We start from the raw sequence: 21688 nt of genomic DNA, 5'->3' as shown, positions 1-21688 counted from the left end.
AACATTTCCGTTTTTTCTTTTCCTAAACATTTCTTAGGATCAGAAGCTTCTTCCACAGCGGGGTACATTTGAAGTTTACATAAATATTAAGCTAAAAAAACACAAAAAAACACAATATTTCTTCCACTTTTAAATATAGTTATTATTTACAAAAACTTTTAACGAACAAATTATTTTCCCTTTAATAATTATATTTATAATAATTGTCTTTTTTCTTTTCCTTTTATTTATATTAACAAATTTGTTATTGGTTGAAAGCAAAGGTGGTGATAAAGCTGATTTACCATATTTTGTCTCATTAATTATCTCCAACTATTATAAACTCATCCTCCACCACCATGCCTTTCAACATTATAATATATTAATGGAATGTTATATAACCCTGGTAATAATCAATGTGAACAGTTTTATAATTTTACTTTTTATATGTTATTATTAATAAATAAAAAGGCTACTTAAATTAAACCCAATGACGATCTTTTTTTATATTTGGCAAACACTTTGAAGATATATTAACTACAGCAGTAACGTCCTATAATAATATATTTACAATTTATTTTTATAGTATTTATAATTATGTATAATTTTTCATAAACTTAGAGTCCGTTGTATATTCGAAATGTCAAAGCACATTTTTAAATATAACAACATAATGTGTATATTTTATGTATTTTTCTTTTATAAGACGAGGATTTTTAAAGGAAAATATTATTTTCTACTATATAACAAACTATTCTACGACAAAGATTTTTTTAAATTTAGAATAAATGGGATTAGTAATCAAATTACATATTTCGTCGAAATTTATTTTCCTAACAACAAAGAGAGAAAGAGAGAGAGATAGAGATAGAGAGTGAGAGGAACTTGAATCCTCTCATTGGTTATTCTTAAAGTAATTACCTTTAAAAATTTTATTTCAATGAAAATACATCTTTTGAGTAGTTCATTGCTTTATTCCAAAATACTGTAAATTATATAATCCCATTTTGTTCCGTTTAACCTCTTCATGGGCTGCCGTGAATTTCGTGCTAGATGAAAAGGCGGGGAGTAAAACGTCGCGTTTAGGTAGCTGCCTTTTTCTTTACATCCTTAAAGTTATTATAAGCTAAACTGAACCTTTTTTTATCATTTATATTGATTCTTACAAACACATTTCAAAACCTTGGAAGAAAATTAGTATTTTTAACTGAATGTAATAATAATAATGTGTTTTTATGCATGTTAAGCTTGTAGATTTCTATCTACTTTACTTGCTTGCTGATTTGCGTCTACAAATTAAAAAATTATATTTCAAATAAAATATTCGCACAAAGATGACTATTTACCTGATAATTATTATAGTTTCCTAAACGTAAGGTTTTGTGTTGCAAACAATGTTTTAAATAAAAAAGAATTCTGTTATCTTTTCAACATCGATCCATGCATCCAAGAGATGTTCTTGCTATGTTTTAAATATTCTTATGGAAAGGTACTATCGACTTATGTCTTATGACTAGTTTTACGCTTTCCACTAACAGATATTTGCAAAAAAGTATAGTTTTCTCGAACCCGTACGTCAGTTCCCTGTTGTGGCCACGGATTGGTCGATATTTTCAATTGTTCTATAGCTGGAAAGGGCGAGAATTGTAGAATTTTGTTATCGATTCAACTAGGCCAACTGTTCAAGGTTAAGAAAATGTTTATTTTCTCATAAGACGTTTTTAAACACTTTCTCTTGTAGCTATTGGTAAAATTGTTTGCAACACGTTTGGAAATAAAAATATAGAATAAGTAAACGGGCTTTGAAGCTCGTGTAAAAAAATCATATCAAAGTTTAAAAAAATAAAGTATAACACGTTTTACAAGTCTCATTTGTGGGGGAGGACAATTAACCTTCTACATTATTCTTATCAGTAATTTGATCCGATCAAACGCCATTCGGGCAATCCGCGCCCACATTATATACATTTCGCGTAATTCTCTAAAATTTGTTTTATTTATTGTTTTATTTAAAGGTCGTGTTCATTTAATTAGAGCTAGTTTACAATAAAGAGATAACATAACGTTATGCTCAAGTAAAAAATACGGCTGAAATTAAACATTGGTTTCCTTCAAATTCAACACTTTCCGTGCCATTTGCCGAGGCTTCTACAATTGTCATGACGTAATTGATTATATGTATATAAAAAATTCCTGACCTATAATATATCAGCCGATCATATTTATAGGGCGTATAATAAGTATGTAAAACGTCACAATTTACATTTAAATATAAAATACTTGTTAGAACTTTCTCGAGAGCGTACAATTTGTCAGATGTGTGTATTCGACACAGATTTGGGTTTAATTTCAACTGCTGTAACATAATTTTAATAATGTGATTATAGAGAATTGTTTTGACACTTTGACGCGATCGATCAGATAATTGCAATTCTGATTTGTAGCAATTACAATTAAAACTGTACATTCAAATTTAGAAAAGTGACGGAGAATGTTTCAGGATATTTATATTATTATAATAGACGTAATGGAACATTTGATCAAAATGTATATTTTTATTTCCACATGATTCAATGTCAAGAAATTATTAATTTAAATTGATAAAATTAAAAAAATAACATTCATTTAGATTAAGGGTACTTTTTGTAATAAATTTGTAAAATTGAATTCGGATTTTATTTTCTATTTTTAAATATCTTAGAACACAGTATTACTATTATTATAGTTGAAACAATTGTTCCGGGCTGTTTTTCTACAATTAAATAGTTATATTGGAAAAAGCTTATTCGTTGAAGCGCACAATGAACGTTTTCAATGTTTTTCACTTTAACTTTTGTATGCTTCAAAGGAAACAGTATCAATTGGCAGCCGTATTTTTAGCTTGCTTTGAATTCATTGAAAATTCAAAAAGTTTAATATTTTCTATAAATGAGAGGGGGGCAAAATATTTTCTCTAATTTGTATACATAATTCGTCTAGAAGCGATTCGAAATGAAGACACTCGATTTCAAAAACCATATAACACAATACAATTACCTAGACAATTGTTTTTAAGACGAAAATTTCTCTTAATCATTTACTTATTTTTCTTAAGGTATTTATTTCACCTAATATTTATAAGAGTTTTAGGAAAATATATTCGATGAAATGGTCGTAATTTTAATACATCACATAGAAGAATAAAGTGCGATGGAATGACGGAACACCAACTTCAGAACCACGAGGTCAATCACTATATAGTTCATAATAAAACATATTTAAAAAAAAATGATTTAAGACAAACTGGGAGGGGAATACTTGGTATTTACAATAAAATGGGGAGGCACATATAGTTAGTGAATTTGATGCTTTGTACACTCAAGTCATTTAAGGGCAACCGCACTCTTCTATAACCATTTTGGGAAGGTCAGTTTTAACAATGTTCTTCTCTGGGGTGTAGTAGATGAGAGTGGCCGGTGAAAACCTGATGGGGGAACAGCAAGGTTGGAGGCCGACGACGAGATCCTTTTTCCTAAATTCCTCCATTATATGCGTATGGTAATTGAGATAGGTGTCGGGAGTCCTGTGCCTGTTGCAGTCCCCTCTGCAGTAATTGGCGAAGTAGCCGCCCGGGGCGATGACCCAGTCGTCCCAGCCGATTTCCTTGAAGTTAACGTAAAACTGCTGCTTGCAGCAATGGCCTCGCGGGGCCCCCGAACACTCGAGCGCCGTCCTTCGGACCCTTCTCGTTTGCGCTGGTTCAGTCCTTACAACGAGATAGGGCTTATTCGAACGACCGGATTGGAAAAGCGCCGGCGCAACCGCGCTTCCGCACCCTGAGCAGTCTATCAGCAGGGACAGCTTCCTGCTGCCTTTCCTCGAGTACCACTCCGTCACCGCCGTTTGCAAGTCCAGCTTGTGCCAGCCGATCGTCGAGACCCTCGCGGAACTAACTACCTCCGTGTAGGCGTTGAAGTCCTGAAACAGACCAAACAAAGGGAAAAATCAATTTTGATTTATGCATTTTTGTTTTTAATAATGTCAACCCAATAATACAACATAATATTATATAACATATATAAAACATTTAGTGTTATAATCCGTATATTATTTGTCATAATTGATAACAGTTATACTTTTTACCTAAGGTCTTGGTTAAGCTGAAAAAACTAGTGTCACCAGCGGGATGACACTAGCTTTTTCAGCTTTATTAAGACCTGAGATAAAAATTATAATTAATTTCAATAATACTGTCAATTACGACTACTAAATACATATATGGATTAATTGATAATAGGGTTGAACAAATTGTACATAATCAGTTTGAACTACTGATTTTTTATTTGTCATACGCAAACTAAACCAATAAGGTGCATCGGTGGCGCAACAGTAATTAGGTACGTTAGACATTGACACGGCACTCATCACTGTAAGGTAAAGGTCCCGGGTTCGAATCCAGCGGCCCTGCATTCAACCCGACATACTTACAAATGGGCTTGTTTTCAAAAACACCCCCCCCCCCCCCCCGAGGGTTGATATAACCTCTTCTGTTGCGAACCCTCGTAAAAAACGTAAAAAAAATACTTGTAATTATCATAAAATTGTAACAATAATCTGTTTTACAGTTTTCCTATAATCCTTTATTCAAACTATAAATAATGGTTGATTTTTTCTTTGGTTGCAACAGTATATTATTGGGGAAAAATATAAATGTGCGCATTTAGTACAAAAATATACTCATAAATTAAAACCAGCCTTTTTTAAGCATAGGTAAGAATCGGTCAACAGTGTTCAACAGAAAACATCGTTTTCAAACTAATTGGTAACTCGACAAACTTCATAAAAATCATTATTGATCCATTAAGAGGGGATTATCCCATGGGAATAATTATTAGAGCTTAGGATTAGGGGAGGCTTGGCTAATGTGGGAGAGACTATTTTTACTGATTACTCTAGTAATTCAAACACAGTTATAAAATGTTGATATTTATCAACTTTTATATTACTATATATATTACAATAAACATGATTTCGATTTGATTATATCGAAAAAAGCGCCTCTGTATTTGGCAAAATTTGCCAACGATTCTCACTTTTTTGTATAAGTTGCTAACAGTTAAATCCATTAGGTTTCGTGGTCCGATTGACCAATAAATTCTTTTCAATTAATTAATCTTTAAGGAATGTATTGGTTGAGATAAAAAGTCAGTGTCACGAGCGGGATTCGAACCCATGACCTTCGGCTAAATACGCCGCTGCTCTACCACTTGAGCTATCGTGACTTAAAAGATAAAGTAGAACGATGAAACCGCAAGAACAAAGTACGAAATGAACGTTTATGTGTTTCTTGAGCGTGAAAAAAGGAAAACTTGAATTTAACTTTTCTTTTATTCCAATGTTTCAAAGTCACGATAGCTCAAGTGGTAAAGCAGCGGCGTAATTAGCCGAAGGTTGTGGGTTCGAATCCCGCTCTTGACACTGACTTTTCTATTTCAACCAATACTTTACATAATGATTAATTAATTGTTAACAGTCAGTTAAGTCAATCCAAGAAGATTGATAAGACTACAATTTGATTTAAAAACTTATTCTGCTTCAAAAACTCGATAATGATAGGTTTTTTTTCAGTAGCATTGTTTTAAAAATAAAGTATTAGCAATGATCTTTTTATGCCCTACGATGAAACTGAGGAAAACATTCAGTTTCAGCCTTTAATGCTGAAATGAAATTTTTGTCCGGGGCGACATTATTCCCCTGAACAATCTCCAGTGGAACCAAGACGATTTTTTTCGAACTGGAACGACAGACTACTTTGCTTACATTGAGCCCTTTTGAGTTTACACAATGATATTATTCCTTTTATTCCTTTCACTGTCAGACGACAACAACGAGGCCAATTTTTTCTTCTACACCTGTGCCTGGCAATATCAGCATTCAACGCAAAACTAATGGTAGGCCCTGGGACGATATAGAGGGTAGTATTCCGCATTGAATGCCGAGACAAATACCTCACGCACGAATGATTAATTAAACTTACACTCGCATCGGCGTCGTGGGTCTTTCAAGGCCCAGAGAATGTTTTTCGCTTGTGCAGTCCTATTTTTTATTTATTTTAAATAAAAATAAAATAAAAGAATTTATTTAGTTGTACGGTATGGGTTTTGTCGGTAATATTTCTTTCTTTACGTATAAACTGTATATATATGAACTCAGAGACCGAACATGAAATGGACTTAATTCATGAAAGATGAATCAAACAAGCTGACCTTGGAAAAGACATACATATTATTTTTCATAAATTTCTAAATTGAATGGTACAAGTTTAATTAGAAATTGTCTTAATATTCAATATATTTTAGCAGTAAAATGGGGAAGACTAGAATGAGAAGTAAGGTCATTAGATCGACCTTGAACCCTCGCGTGGTTGGAACCCTGATAAAAGGCCTTCACATAACCGTCCGCATAAATTCACAACTTAAACCGGGGTAAATGAGGCAGGGTTATCATCGTCCTCGGAACCCCTGGCAAAAGAAATAATTGGGTTTCAATATAACAAGTAAGCTAAAAGGCTAGACGTAATCCCCTTCGTGGAGGATAGCTTGAAACAGAGCCATCTGCTAAATATGTCTTCGTATTAATGTTTACTCCATTAGTTTGAAGAGTGTGGTCGTTGAGGTAAAACTGGCCATTCTTTGCTTTAATTTTTGAACTTTCTTAATAGTTTGTTCTTTAAAGATCAGCCAGACCAACACGTTACCCACTTGTTACAATAGTTAAATAACCGTTCAGTTTTGTTCTTGTCTAATTATTCCACATAATAACGCTTCAGGAAATATTTTAGTTGAAAATTTTTTTTGGCTTTCTTTATGAATTCTGTAGGATGTCGGACTTTAATTTGGTCGTTTCCGAACACCATGGTGTACTTTCCTTTCTGCTTTGCTTTTGTCTTGTCGGGCGGATTTTAGCTTTTTACGCGTTTATTAAAAGTGTTAGATTTTTATCAGGGTTATTTATATTCTGTCAGCGTCTTTTCGTCCTTCTTTATGATTGTTTCAAGTAATCAGTTGTGTATACATTTTTGTAGTTTTTCAAACTGAGTAAATGATGTACCACAGATGTTTATGCTTGTATATCTCTAAGTATTCCAATACATCAATTTTTTGTATTTTTTATAAGACATATAGCAAGTATGAAACTGTTTGTATTGCTGTATTCGTATTTGTTTCATATGAGATGCATTCAATAGGTAAATTTTACTGCCATTGTCCCTAAACTATGTAATATGTTATCAATGCATATTTTATTGTTTTTGCGTGCTTTTATTCGTTCAACTTGTTAGTTTAGTTTGTTGTAGCTAATAACAATCGCTGAAATAGTTAGAAAATTGTGGATGTAAAAATAGCATTTGATAGAATTGACCGTTTGGTCACTACTTCAGGAAAAGTTTTTCAAAAAATAACATTTCCTACGACTCCAAATGGATGTTCATCGTGCAAAGTTCTAAAAATAGAGCATTGAGTATTTATTATAATTACAAAGGAAATTTTATTCACTAATCGCCAGTAAAATTGTTAATGGAGCATGAAACTCCCACGCCAATTGACAACGTGTCTGACAGAGCAAATCAATGAAGATATGCAAACCAGGATGATCTGGAACGACCATACTAGCCGCTTGTCAAATTGGTTAATTTGTTGTCTTAATCTTTGAACATCGAATATACCTAACCCTTTATCAATCAGCTTGGACTAATTCGTACATCTGCTGTCTGATCTGACTTACATGTGTGAAATTGTTTCGTGAACCAAACAAAATTTTATCAGTAAATTCACTCGTGCAATAAAACATCAAACAACTAAATTAAAGTTTTTAATATAATAATTGAACGTAGTTTTTCTGGTATTCTGAGTTCAATGTAATCCAAAAATAAACTATTAAGTACTATTTTACTATAACACGGAAATTTACATCCCTAATGCGAAGATGTATACTTTCCCTAATGTCTTGAAATTAGATTGTTATTCTATGTAAGTATTGTACTAAAATCTATTGTATGTAACTTTTACAATAAATTATAGCGATCAAGCTGTAAGCTAAAAGATCTGAAATTTATTATCACATTGCCAGTTTGCATCAATGTGTACTTAAAATAAACATTGTAAATAAAATTATTCCATTCTTAAATTTTTGACAGCTTTAGTTCGGCTTAATTGGATTATTCTTTCATTTGTTCAATCTTAAGGAAGTAATTTTGCCAGAACTCTATGTTAACTTATGTTAATGCTTTCTTAGATAACATGAGAACAAAAAAAATTAAAATTACTTTTGAGATGTAAAATTCAAGTTTTGTCTTTCTTTAAATTAGACTAAATTAACAAATGAATACTTTTCGTCTGTTTACATCGTACGTGCATTTCATCCAACTTTTCCAGAAACTACTTAAACCGCGGAATTCGAATCCACTATTCTTCAATTTTCGTTTTATTTAATTGGTACATACTAGGATACTTTTTATATTTTTTTATTACCTTTTGTTTGTTTCCTTGCTGCAATGATTTGCTTAATAGTTTCTTTTGTCTGGAATATCAAAGTCCATTTTGTCCAGGTTTATCTGCATTAATTTTTGCCCTGTGCTTTGTCAGCCAAATATTTGCTTTACTATATTATTTAAATAGATGAATATCTCCAAATTCTGGGAAAAGAAACCAGGATGCGTGCGGGCTTTAAGGCATCCAACCGGCTGACAAGTTAGCAAAACTTGAGCAGTCATCACGTTCTTTAGACCAGAGCCGCAAATGGCCATATAATGAATGAATTCATCAAGTGGAAAATAATCAAAGAAGTTTCTCAACATCTCGACCAGAAAAAAAATCTATAACTCTCTAAGCAGCAAGGAATAAAGGAAAATAATAGAACTTTTTACTGTCCATCGTCTGCCAAACTTGACGACTGCCCTGAAACAATAAAGACATCGCAATAGTCATATGTGACCTGAAAACGATATATTTCGGAAAGACGACGTTAACGCTTAGAGAAATAAGCGAACAATATTTTCTAGGGTCTGGAAATAAAGAAATGTCAATACAAATAGGTTTTTTTAGGCGGCTGTGGAAGAAACGTCTAACGCCTTAGTCTGCAGTGACTACTCCAGTATGAAACAGGAAACATAATTGATGGATTTGTGCTATTTATGGCGAGAAGTTTTCCATATTTTTCTGTTGAGAATATTAGTAAGCAGTTAGTTTTAGTTATGACGATTATGTGAAAATTCATCCTTGCTACAAATTAATAAAGTATAGTAATTCATTTAAGATTGTAGATAAAAATGATTCTTACAGGTAGATTCTTTAATCTGTGACAGAATAATGTTAAAGTTATACTTTTGTAAAATTGTACACTTTTATAAAAAGGAGGTATCATTATCCTGTTACATTTTAAACGTCACCAATTTAAAAAGATACAGCATTTTCTTCAAAACTTGATATCTATATAACACACTCAACCTTACATACTAAAATTAAGGTGTTAGTAATATATATAGAATAAGGAAAAATATTGCTTATAACTATTTTGACTTGTTACGTAAATTTTTGCGTTAAACATACCTTACCACTTAGCTGTGTGGTGTTAGGAAGGTGATGTGCTGTGAGCCTGATGACCCAGAGGGTGACGTTCCTCGGGGGACTGTAGCTCCTTTGTTCCAGCCGCACCCAGAGGACGGCCGATTTGACCCTTAGGTCTGGACCTTCCCCTGGAGGGAGGAACTCTATCAGTCGCTGTCCATTCAATCGGGGCCCTGTCAACAAAAAATAACAACAAATTACAATAGATATTGCTCTATAGAAGTGTTTCCAGAAAATTCAAAATATTAATATGGTTGCAATTTAATCTTTACAAGAAATAGAGATAAAGAGAAGGAGAGAGGTAGGTAGATAAATAAATACAAAAAGAGACTTGAGATAGATAGAGAGGAAGAAAGAGAGAGAGTGAGAGAGAGAGAGAGAAAACGAGAAAGTGAGAGAGGAAGAGTGAATGAGGGAGTAAGAACGAGTGAAGGAATAAGAGAGTGAGTGAGTGAGAGAGAAAGAGAATGTGAGTGAAAGAGAAAGGAAATGAGAGAGGGTGAGGGAGTGAGGGAGTAAGAGGGAATGGGTGAGCGAGGAAGAGCGAGTGTGTGAGGGAGAAAGAGATAGAGGGAGAGAAAGAGTGAGGGAGAGAGTGAGAGAGAGTGAGAGAGAGAAAGAGAAAGACAGAAAAGAGAGAAAGAGAGTTTGAAGAAATGTATTTAAGCTTGTCATGATTGCCACTTCGATATAAAATAATCAAAGAAAGGTTTTATGTTTCATCATCAAGACACAAGACAACAAAATGATACTCACATTTCTTTGGATGATGCTTTTTTAAAAACTTAAACGCGTAAGTCCGCCAAGCGTGTCTAATCTATTTTTTGCTTCAATAGGAGCAGCGGTTCTTTCCAGACATAGGGAAAGGGTTGAATGAACTAGGGCTGAATTAAAGTAAAACATAGCTGAAATTTACTTTTCTCTGATAAGAAGAAGGATTTTATAAAAACCTCTTACAAGGCGGTTGAAAACATGTTTCGTTTTTATCAGCACAATTCAATATTAGTCCAAGCCTCTGAGTATTGGCATAAATGATATAAAGGAATATACACCTATAAACTTTTATTTAAACTCTACATTGCTTTCAGTCTAAATCATAAAACAAGAAAACATTTTTAGCGCTGCTAGTACAATTGAGAATTCGTGAAGAATTTCTCGTTTATTGGATTAAAAGGTGAGAAGTTATGTCGATTTTGAAATAAGTACAGGTGCTTTGGCTATTTGTGGGATGGGAAAAAGATATCTCGCATTACACCGACTTAAAATATGGCACGCAATAAACTATAACATTCGATTTTACAAACCAATATGTAAGAGAAACTGTAATTCAGGTAAAGTTTCCATTTCGAATTCTTTTATTCAAAAAGCCCTTATTGATGTAATAAATTGTATTATTATTAAATCCATTAAGTGAGACATTTATTTTTTTCCAGTGTTACGTCCTGGTGTATTCTTCTTTTTGACAATCAATTAATACTTGTTGAATGAAAGAAAAGCGACAACATAATAACATACCATACTTAGGTACTTTTCAAATATTAATTTTGTTATTATTAAATAGCTTTCCCCCCAAGCAAAAAATACACAATCCCTAATATATTTCTTTTGATGGAAATCTTACTGAGGCCTTTTTAGCTTGATCGTATTAAAAAAAGTACCTCTTATAGATTTAGTACAGAATCTGTGACTGGAATGTAAAAACAAATTACTCTAATTGAAGAAAATAATATATTAACTTTCTTACGATTTACAATATATATTAACCCACTTTCTTTTGCTATTTAATATATTAGAATATGTTAATTAAAAATACAACAATTGACCATAGTGATAAGTAGGGTAACAATATTTTTTATATGAAGAATAATTTTTTCAATAAAGTACTTCGTGAAATTTGGGATGGGAGATAATTTTGGTCTGCCTAACCTCTCTGGGTTATTCTAAAGGACATATTTCGGCATTTCGTCATCTTCAGTGTATCTGTGAAATTTTTTTAAAGTCGCGATGAACGAATGTTATTTCAACAATTTATCAGACAATATTTAATTTTATATTTATTTATAAGGCAGGCTGACGGAAAGTTTTCGAACCAAACGACGAGTTCAAAAGTATAAAAAGAACCAATAAAATGCTTTTCCGGTTGTATTTTCCTAACTATAATCTCTTTTTCAAGCTACTGACCACTCAATTTACGCCACTTACAAAAAGAATAGAGCGTTTAAGAACAAGTAAGATCAACAGATTAAGATAAAACCCTATTACAATTAATTAATTAAGGTTTTTTAGTTGAGATAAAAAAGCCAATGGCACGAGCGGGATTCGAACCCACGATCTTCGGCTAGATACGCCGCTGCTCTTCCACTTGAGCTATCGTGACTTTGAAACATTGGAATAAAAGAAAAGTTAAATTCAAATTTTCCTTTTTTCACGCTCAAGAAACACATAAACCGTTCATTTCGTACTTTGTTCTTGCGGTTTCATCGTTCTACTTTATCTTTTAAGTCACGATAGCTCAAGTGGTAGAGCAGCGGCGTATTTAGCCGAAGATCGTGGGTTCGAATCCCGCTCGTGACACTGACTTTTTATCTCAACCAATACATTCCTTAAAGATTAATTAATTCAATTAATTACAGTTTTTTAGTTGAGAAAAAAGTCAATGGCACGAGCGGGATTCGATCCCACGATGTTCGGCTAGATACCCCGCTGCTCTACCACTTGAGCTATCGTGACCTCGATCCACTCGGACACTAACCATCTCAACTTCCCATCTCAACCCCACCTTTTGAAAATTGGCAAAAAGGAGGGAAAATTCAATTCAATTTTTTATTTTATATTAAATTTTAAATAATTGTTACTTTTAATTATAATTAATTTTCATATAGTCTAGATATAGATATAGAGCATTATTTTATATTTAAAATAATATTGGATACACAGGAATTTTACTTTATATGCTTATCTTTCATACCATTTCCTAAGGTTTTAATAAAAGAAGATAAAGGAAGGGTTAATTTGAAATAAAGAAAATTTGATAATCGATATAAAATTAATGATTTGACATGTTTATTTAGTCTAATTTTTAAACCATGTAAACGAATTGATGTGTTTATACCATTATAGACAGGATATACAGTCAAATGTTAGAGTAATAAGAGTTTGATCTTAGAGACGATCAATGAATTCTCATTGAATGCTGAATGTTCGGGTCGCTTAACCATACTATCAATCTATTTAAAGGTCAATTTTTTCTCCCCATTCCGTCTGCTGGTAAGATTTAAACGAGCAGAAGTAATCCTGCTTATGCTGTTAAGGTCTTTTTTACTAACCCGTTGAAATATATCGTTAAAGTGAAGCTATCTATCATTCTAAACTATCGCATACACAAACCCACTCACAAAGTAATTTAATAACACAAAATAAACTTTGTACACATTTGAACATAATAAAGTTAGGAAATGGGTCTAACCATTTTAGAGGCTAGGAAGTGAAAACGAGCTCGGGATGGCGATCAATTCCGTTTAACGGGCCTCTAAATTTTATCGGATTCACACGTTGTTTAGACCCGGTTCGTCGTAATGTTAAAACAATGGGGCCTTTTAATTTTAAAGGCGGGTCAAGTCGCGGTTTATGCTAACAATCCTAATAAGCTCCTACGTTTTATGGAGTAAATGACTTAATAACAATTAATTAATCGAGGGGGCGGCCCGAGGTTGAAACATGCCCTATTAAACCCACGGATGGAGAACGGTTTTCAAGTTATGAGAGCCAGTAAGCGTTCCGTTATTCTTGAATGTACTATTAAATTTAAAGTCCGTTTGTAGTTGAAGTTACATCTGTTTTGGTTGAGATGTATATAAATATCCAATTATCACATGTCAAAGTCTGTAAGTTAAGAGAGTTATTTATGCATTAATCCATATATAGTTAGCAGTCATAATTGACCATATTAATTATTTTAATTAATTATTCTTTTTATCTAAGGTCTTTATTGAGAGGAAAAAATCAGTATCGCGAGCGGGATTCGAACCCACGAGTAGGTTGAGATGTTGAGTTGGGTTCGAATCCTGCTCGTGACACTGACTTTTCATCTCAACCAAAACCTTAGATAAAAAGAATAATTAATTGAGATTATTTATATAGTACATAAAAAAGACAGTACTTAAAAAAATCTAAATTAAAACTACGTGCCTTACAAATCTTAACATAAATAATTACCATTTAACATAAATTTTTTAATTCATACAATTTTCACAAATAATGAATACTAATATTCATTTAAAGTTTTAAGTTAAGGATGATTCAAAAAATCTTTTTAAAGTTGTGGCTATTTGGACGTGTTCATTATGTTTTTAGTAGTAGTTTTAGCTTAGCTAGTATGTAATTATCCTTAGGTTGTATCTTTGATTTGTTGTACCTTGGATGTTATAAGGATGGTTAGGAAGTTCACGTCATTCCGTCAAGAGGGCAACGCTACCTCAATCGAAGCGAGGATTATCGAGAAGGATTCTTGAGGAGAAATTATGAATTATAAAATTTTGTTGATAGTCTAATCTGAAGTGGAATTTCCTATAGTATAGTGTCACCCGGCGAGGACTTTGACACACGGAATATTAAGCTCGCAGCGGATTGTAAGATTGGAAACGTTACTATTCTCAGGACTTTAGACAGTTGGACTCGCATAAGCAACGTTTCGCTGTGTCCTAAATTTAATGCCGTACGTCCAAGTAAAGGCAAGAATGACTGTGTATTTTGTTCGTTCAGTAGTGTCAGTTTGAAGGGTTTGTCCAGTAGTCCTTCAACATTTTATACCTGTGGTTACATCCTGTAAACTTTAATCGAGGGTGGGTTTTCCGACGTTAGTCAATGTATATACTTACTTGGTTCGTATTTGGTATAGCAATATTGTTAGAGTAAATGGGTGGGAGGATTTTTTGGTTTGGGGTGAAGACTATGTGATTGGATTTTTGTTCTTTTGCCTTGATTCTTCACCGCTGGAGCCAGGGATCAAGGTCTAGGTGATTTTGTAGATTAATTACTAGACTGGATTCAGGATAAAGGAGATATCATTGCTTCATCGAAATTGAATTATACATTGTGTATAGAGTAGAGTAAGTGTTTCACCTTTGGGATTCCTGCTCGGACAGGATTTTTAGGTGACATTGAAATATCTATTGGATAGATAAGATTTTAAACTAAGGTAGCGGATAAGATGCCCTTCAAGTTACATAGCAGCCTTTAGTAAAAAGCTTGAGCTATATTCAGGATTACACCTGGGCAATACTGTTTCATATTGCACTACTTATTCTACTTATTCATTATATAAGTGGATTTTTTTTCACAAATACCATCAAAACACTGAAGATGTTTTTCTTTTTTCATTTTAGTATCTGATTAAAAGAAGCTTTTTTAAGATTTTTCCAAGGGTGGGAAGTAGGCTTATTTATTTGGGGGATGAATAGGTTAGCGAGGTTCAGGAATCATCCTAACAAAGCAAACCTCCTGGGAATGGGGTATGCTTCTAATGACTGATGGCTGTTAAAGGACAGGACCAGATCAAACAGAACTCTTTGATAATGAGAACAAAAAAATCAAATTTCTAAAAAAAAAAATTGGCATGGTCATTTATTTCATAACGCAATAGCGAGACTCTCTCCCTCACTCTCTCTTTTTTTTCTCTCTCTCTCTCTCTGGTTGTAGTGATGTTAGTATTGATATTTACTAGAGATAATAAATTGTAAGATAATTTTAGCTGTAAGTAAGAAAGATAAATCAGAAGGAAAAATAATTCGTCATGAAAAATGACGAAGGGGGAAAGTAGGTGGTAAAGTTAGTGTTAAAACTAATAAAAGAACATGGAGATAGAATGTGAGGATAAATAACTTTTCATGTACTTCAATAAAAAGCTTCGTGTGAGGGGCAGTCAAAAAAAAAGGGCCGTGCTTAGATCGGAGACTTCCTCTAATAGGTTATTTCAGGAAGTCGTAGCTAAGCCCTGAGACAATACAGCGGAAGGTTTGTATAAATCTTGAGCATTGATGCCGTGGACAAGAAAAAAAATATATTGCAGAAGAAATGGTGGCAGAAAACAAAAGAGGTCGCGGTCCGTAATATTTCGTTCTCGGCCGATGGTCAGGCATGGAAACAGAAAATTATTATTTTTATGCCGGGCCAAGCATCCTTTTGACGATAGAGGTGATATATAGGAATAGCCGACTGAGAAACGAGCAACTTATTAATTCCTCCTAGATCAATAGACCTTCATAAGCTACAACATTATTCTACAACTTTTTTAGAGAGCACATAATTCAGAAGGCTCTAAACTTTTCCGACACACTTTTTTATGACAAATTCAGTGAGCGGGACAACGCTAAACAAGGCCTATTAGACCAATCTCTGTTTCCTTTGGAGCAAAAAGTTCTTTTTTTATTTTGAATTTACTTATGAATGCGTTTTATTCTTGAACAAATTCCTTCATTTTAAAAATGCCTTAGCGTTTCATTAGTTTATTTGGAATTATTTTTGCTTTTAAACAAGAAATAAATTTGTAGTTCAATTCTCTCTGCTCTGCCAAGTCAGACACAAACAATTTTGATGATCTCAAGGGACTATAGCATTTCTAGGGGGTATTGAAACGATATCCATTTAATTTTAATATTCTTCAGAGAGGATGCTGTAGAAAATTAAATTACATGTTGAAATGCGTCTGATAAATCAAACCTAATTATACGACGCTCAAACTACTAGTTTATTATTTCACCAAGGCATCAAAAAACTATTTCAAAAAATATAAATTGTTATAAGGTTAAGTTAAACAACCTACAATTTTCCTGCATGTAGAAAACCGGAATGTAGAAAGATAAGCATTTAATTTTAAACTAAGCAAATCGAATGGCGCGTTAAATTTGTCTATCAGTATATAAAAGTAGAACAAAAAATTTAGTTCATCAATTTACATCTACAACTCTAAATACATATCTGCGTTAAAAAGTGTTATTTGCATATATTACTTATTTATTTTATACCTTAAAAAGACAGCACACTAATTTCAGAAAGAAATAGTTATTTTCAGATTTAAGTTTAACTTACGTAAGAGCGTAATATTCCATCTAACTGCTAGATTTAAACTGAAAACCATTACTGTTTATTTCAAGGAGATTAGTTTCAATACTAATCTAAGATTCAGGTCTAAACCGGCAATTTTACAGGTCGGTTCCTATTTGAAAATGAATTTTAACGAAGCTTTTAAATTGCAAGAATAAAACAGATATTAAAGGTCTCTTATAAAACTAATTAATTATGTCATTGTTAAGAATGATATTTCGCTTTGTTCAAACCATCTATATTCAGGATAGTCAGAATTTTGTTGAATACGCTTAATCATTTGCTGAATTAATAATTCGCAAACTGTAGGAACTTTATTGGTTTCTCCTCTATGGAATGTTTCATCGATCAGTTAGTAGTTAATATTATTTATCATTTTATTTAGTTTTACTTTATAAGATGAAGTCAAGCCATTTTTTTTTCTTAAAATCACGAATTGCCAGATACAAATTTGACATTGTGTGTATAATATGCTATAAAATTTGTAATTTTTAATCAACCTGACTGTTTAATTTAAAAAACATTCCATATTTCTCTTTAGTTTATGAAAGTCTATTTGTTTCTATGAAAATGACAAAAGATTTTTCAAATTTGTTGAAATTAATAAAGTTGTGTCTATTTAAAATTTTTCATGCGTTAAAGAACTTTTATTGAAGCTTTAAAAACAAATAAAAAACTTTTTGTACTGTTTATAAAGATTGTGAATTGGGCTGTAAGAAAGGTAGTAGAGATCCTTAAGAACTCACGAAATCAAGTTTTTTTAATTTATTTTTTTATTTTTATTTATTTATTTTTATTTCTTGACTGGGGCTTCCGACATCTAGGTCATTTCAGCCCCCAACTAAGTTTATAGTCTATTTACCCTTTCAAACACTACATTGATACAAATAAATACATTAATACACATAAATACATCCATACAGTACACTCATTCCGTTTGGTCGGTGGAGGAATATCAAGTACTCCAAGTACCTATACTCCAACTAATCTAGATTGGGGTCGATGGAGTACTTTTATAAATATTCCGCCATCGACCCCGAACACACACTCTTACGCTCTCAACGTTCGAGGGGCGATGATGACGTTATATTTCACCGTCACACCTCGCCATTCAGGCTAGTAAATACATGCACTCAGACAAAACATTTAGACACACAACACATAAGACATATTTTTATATACAATAAAAAAAAACAATTTCCCCTAAAAAACGGAACAGGGGACTCTGAAACTCGCTACCGTATTCGAGAACTCTTCTTAAGTCCGGCGGCATGCCTACACGCTCTTTGTATGGAGCCAAGGCAAGACACGCCTCTATTATGTGGGACACATCGAGCAACTTTTCTCTGCATAAGGGGCACCTGCGCGGGCTTTGGCCCAAAAGCAGGTGCACATGTGTCAACCGCGTATGGCCAATCCTCAGTCGGGCGAGGACGATCCCTCGTCTCTTGCTCAGGTTCTCTGAGGGCCCGCCCACTGACGCTGCCATATTTCTTTTATCATATTTTTTACTGCGTGTTTAGCGTCCGTGGGCCTGATCGCGATGGTCCGATCCGGAGGGTGGGACGTACCGGCTTTCGCCGCCTCGTCCGCGCGTTCGTTGCCGTCCAGGCCGACGTGTCCGGGAATCCAGACAACAACCGCCTTTTTCCGAGAGGCTCCAGCTCCGCGTATTTCTCTAACAACAGCACGACGAGAGGGTCCACAGAGAACCTGTCGCGTACAGCCCAGACGGCGCTCAGAGAGTCGGTACATACGGGGAAGGCTGAGCCCTCCCCGGTCCGCACCGCCTCGAGAGCGTGCCAGCTCTGCCGTGTATACGCTGCAATGAGGGGTAACGAACAGAAGGTGGCCACTCCCTCGCTATACACAGAACACGCATCAAGTTTATTGTATCAAGGTATTGTCTAGTCCATGTGTTGCCAAACCAATGACGAAATTATTACTTTTCTGACAAATATGGAATTACTGTAGTAGAAAAATTCAGATTACTGCAACAAATACTGTGGACTTATGATACTATTTTTAAAAATCAGATGATTCTCTCCAATGGGACTTCCCTACTAAGGGCAGACAAAAATCATACAATAAAATATGAAACCCAACACAAAACTGCATTTACTATTAATGTTTGGTGCGATTTGATTCATACTGTATTAATCCGTCCTTACATTTATAAAAGTGATTTAATTTCTCAGTTATTTCAAGATAATTCTTTCTATCTGTAGTATTACAATTAAAGTTTTCTTGTTAATAAACTGTATGATACTACAGACATGCATACAACAAAACTTCAATTTAAAATTAGATTTCAGACTCATTGCATATAGAAATTATATTGCAACCGCTTTAATACTACCTTGTACAAGTTTGAAAATAATTTTTTAAAGTAGGCTATAGAAAAATACGTTTCAGTGTCGTATTGTGTTGATGCCTTATGAGTTAAATTATTTTAAAATATAAATAAATTATTATTGTACTTACTAGCCCAAGGTTTTTGAAAAAAGGTAATTCGTCGTCAGCGGCCCCGAAAAACAAGAATTACTGTATGTTAAATAAATAATCACTTTCTACTACTTAATTAAGTCCCGCATGTAAAGTACCGACCTAAAAATTTGATTTTTGAATAATTTTTTCGGCAATAGGTATTAAATTCTTTTTGTAACTTTTTATAGTTCTCATTTTACCTTCAGCAATTTTATTTTAATAAATCATGAATGTCTGTACCGACTCCCTGAGCCCGGTTTCTTGATAGATCCTCGATGGACCCTCTCGTCCTGCTCTTATTAGGCAGATATGCTGAGTTAGAGCACCTCCGAAAAACTGCGGCAGTCTTCTGAGTTCCCGGACACGTCGAGTTAGAAGGCAGACTATGTCGCTTGCCCCCCAGACAGAATCATCGCGATCCGGCTCGGTGACGATGGAAAGAATAATACTCCACCCCCAATATTGTCCGAATAGTATGTAAATACGAAATCACGTATTTAAAAATAAATATGAGCGTGTCTAAGTTTACACGTTTATGCGTTGGGGGTTGAAATGACCTAGTTGTCGACAGGATACCGTGGTGGGACGGGTAAGATCGAGGTCTAACCCCCAGAATGCCAAAACCCAAAGCAAAGTTTGTATAATACGTTCGCTTAAGTTCAATTCTCTACATATGTGTCTATATGCTCATATAAGTTCGGAGCTAAGATTATATAAATCATTAATTAGTTTACATTTAAAAAAGTTTTATTTATCTTCAACTTAAGAAAATAAAGAAAATAATTTATAAATAATAAATCAAGTAGTTTTAATTCAATGCTAATTTCAACTGTCTTAACACTAATTATGGGCACTGATAGGTAATTAGTAATTTATATTTATTAGGTTTCCTGGTCCGCTTGACCAAATAAATTATTTTCAATTAATTAATCTTTAATTAAGGCTTTGGTTGAGATAAAAAAGTCAGTGTTACAAGCGGGATTCGAACCCACCACCTTCGGATAAATACGCCGCTGCTCTACCACTTGACTTCTATCCACTCTGACGCTAACTTCCCATCTCAACCCCACCTTTTGAATTTTCCCTTCTTTTTGCCATTTTTCAAATGTCGGGTAATCTAGTTGACAAATGAAATGGCCACGGAGAGCTTTAGTGACGTATAATTCATTTTGCTTATTATATTTATTAGGTTTCGTGGTCCGCTTGACCAAATAAATAGAGCAGCAGCGTATTCAGCCGAAGGTCGTGGGTTCGAATCCCGCTTGTAACACTGACTTTTTTATCTCAACCAAAACCTTAATTAAAGATTAATTATTTGAAAAGTAGTTAGTAATGCTGAACACAGTGTTTACAACCGTTAGGATAATCTAACTTGAACAAACTGTGACGGAAAATATTGGATAAGGATCTATGTTCTGATTACTTTCTGTTAGTAAATATCGATCAGTAAGATTAAACTGTAAGAAAAGTACGTAAACTTTGTTAAAGGATTTTTACTTATACAGGTTTATTCATGATACACGTTAATTTGCAACAGGGAGGCTCTTCAGATCGCGGGATCGTAATTAAAAAAATTCAAGATAGACGACTGGCGCCGAGGTCGAGTGCACGCTTTTACGAGGATCGTAAAGATTTATTCCATTTGATGTTGTCTTTCGTTCAAACCGGCGGCATTTAGAATCCCATCTAGGCTTCAAGACACTGATAGAATTTTAGATTTTTTACAAGCTATAATTTTTCTCGGCGGAGATGTATGTGGAGGATTTTCACTTACTCAATGGACAAACACTGGCTGATGGAACCGGGAATATTTTATTGATCGCCTTTGTTCATAGAAACTGAAATTACGATATAAATCTGGCTATTAAGTAAATTGGAAATGAATGTTGGGTGGTTAATTAATTTACGAGCTCAAAGAAAATGTCAAAAATTGAAAATTTATATTACTCATTTAACTTCTAACTACCCACACGTCTATTTATCCTTCATGTATAATTATGCTCCGATAATCTCAGTTAACCTGACCAAGTCAGGAAGCTAAGTTCTGCACTGCTTGATAATAAAGTTCTTGTAAAAAGTTTTATTTTGATTATTTCATCTGTTTGATTAAATGTAGTGTACAAATGGTCTATTGTGGAAAAAATTTATTACCTAACCATCAAATTATTATGGAGTTCCACAACTTCAGGATGGACACTACAAAAAAAAAGAAAAAGAAAAAAAAGTGTAGTGTAAATATCAACTTACTTAGTTGCAGGATAATATACAGTAAATTTATATTTTATACAGACTATTGTTGTTCTATTTAATCTTCCATTATTTTGAACATAAAATCGCTAATTTATAATTACAAATTTCATCAACAGAATATCACAGAATTCTATATATAATTTAAAGAATAAAGTAAAATAAAAAAAATGTTGTGTATAAATTGTAAAGTAATCTTATACACGAAAATTGGATTATGTCGTATCTGGGCTCGTAAATAATTTTGTAAATTATACGTTGACCTTTGTTTC

General features: G+C 33.5%; 1 protein-coding gene across 3 annotated transcripts in view; it reads right to left on the bottom strand.

The window, feature by feature from the left end:
- Window positions 1–2655: 2655 nt before the first annotated feature.
- The window catches only part of LOC106668571 (inhibin beta chain), a 135352-nt gene continuing 116319 nt past the window's right edge, over window positions 2656–21688 (bottom strand). For all 3 annotated transcript variants that reach the window (XM_014397465.2, XM_024226857.1, XM_024226858.1), the window contains 2 exons: window positions 9564–9754; window positions 2656–3936 (listed from right to left, as the gene is read on the bottom strand). In XM_014397465.2, coding sequence (XP_014252951.2) covers window positions 3346–3936; window positions 9564–9754 — 782 coding nt within the window. In that variant the 3' untranslated portion in view covers window positions 2656–3345. The remainder of the gene's footprint in view (window positions 3937–9563; window positions 9755–21688) is intronic.

Source organism: Cimex lectularius, unplaced genomic scaffold, assembly GCF_000648675.2.
Source record: "Cimex lectularius strain Harlan isolate CLEC.00 unplaced genomic scaffold, Clec_2.1 scaffold7, whole genome shotgun sequence".
NCBI classification, from domain to species: domain Eukaryota; kingdom Metazoa; phylum Arthropoda; class Insecta; order Hemiptera; family Cimicidae; genus Cimex; species Cimex lectularius.
Note: the sequence above shows the minus strand (reverse complement) of the source record. Positions and strands in the feature narration are given on the sequence as shown.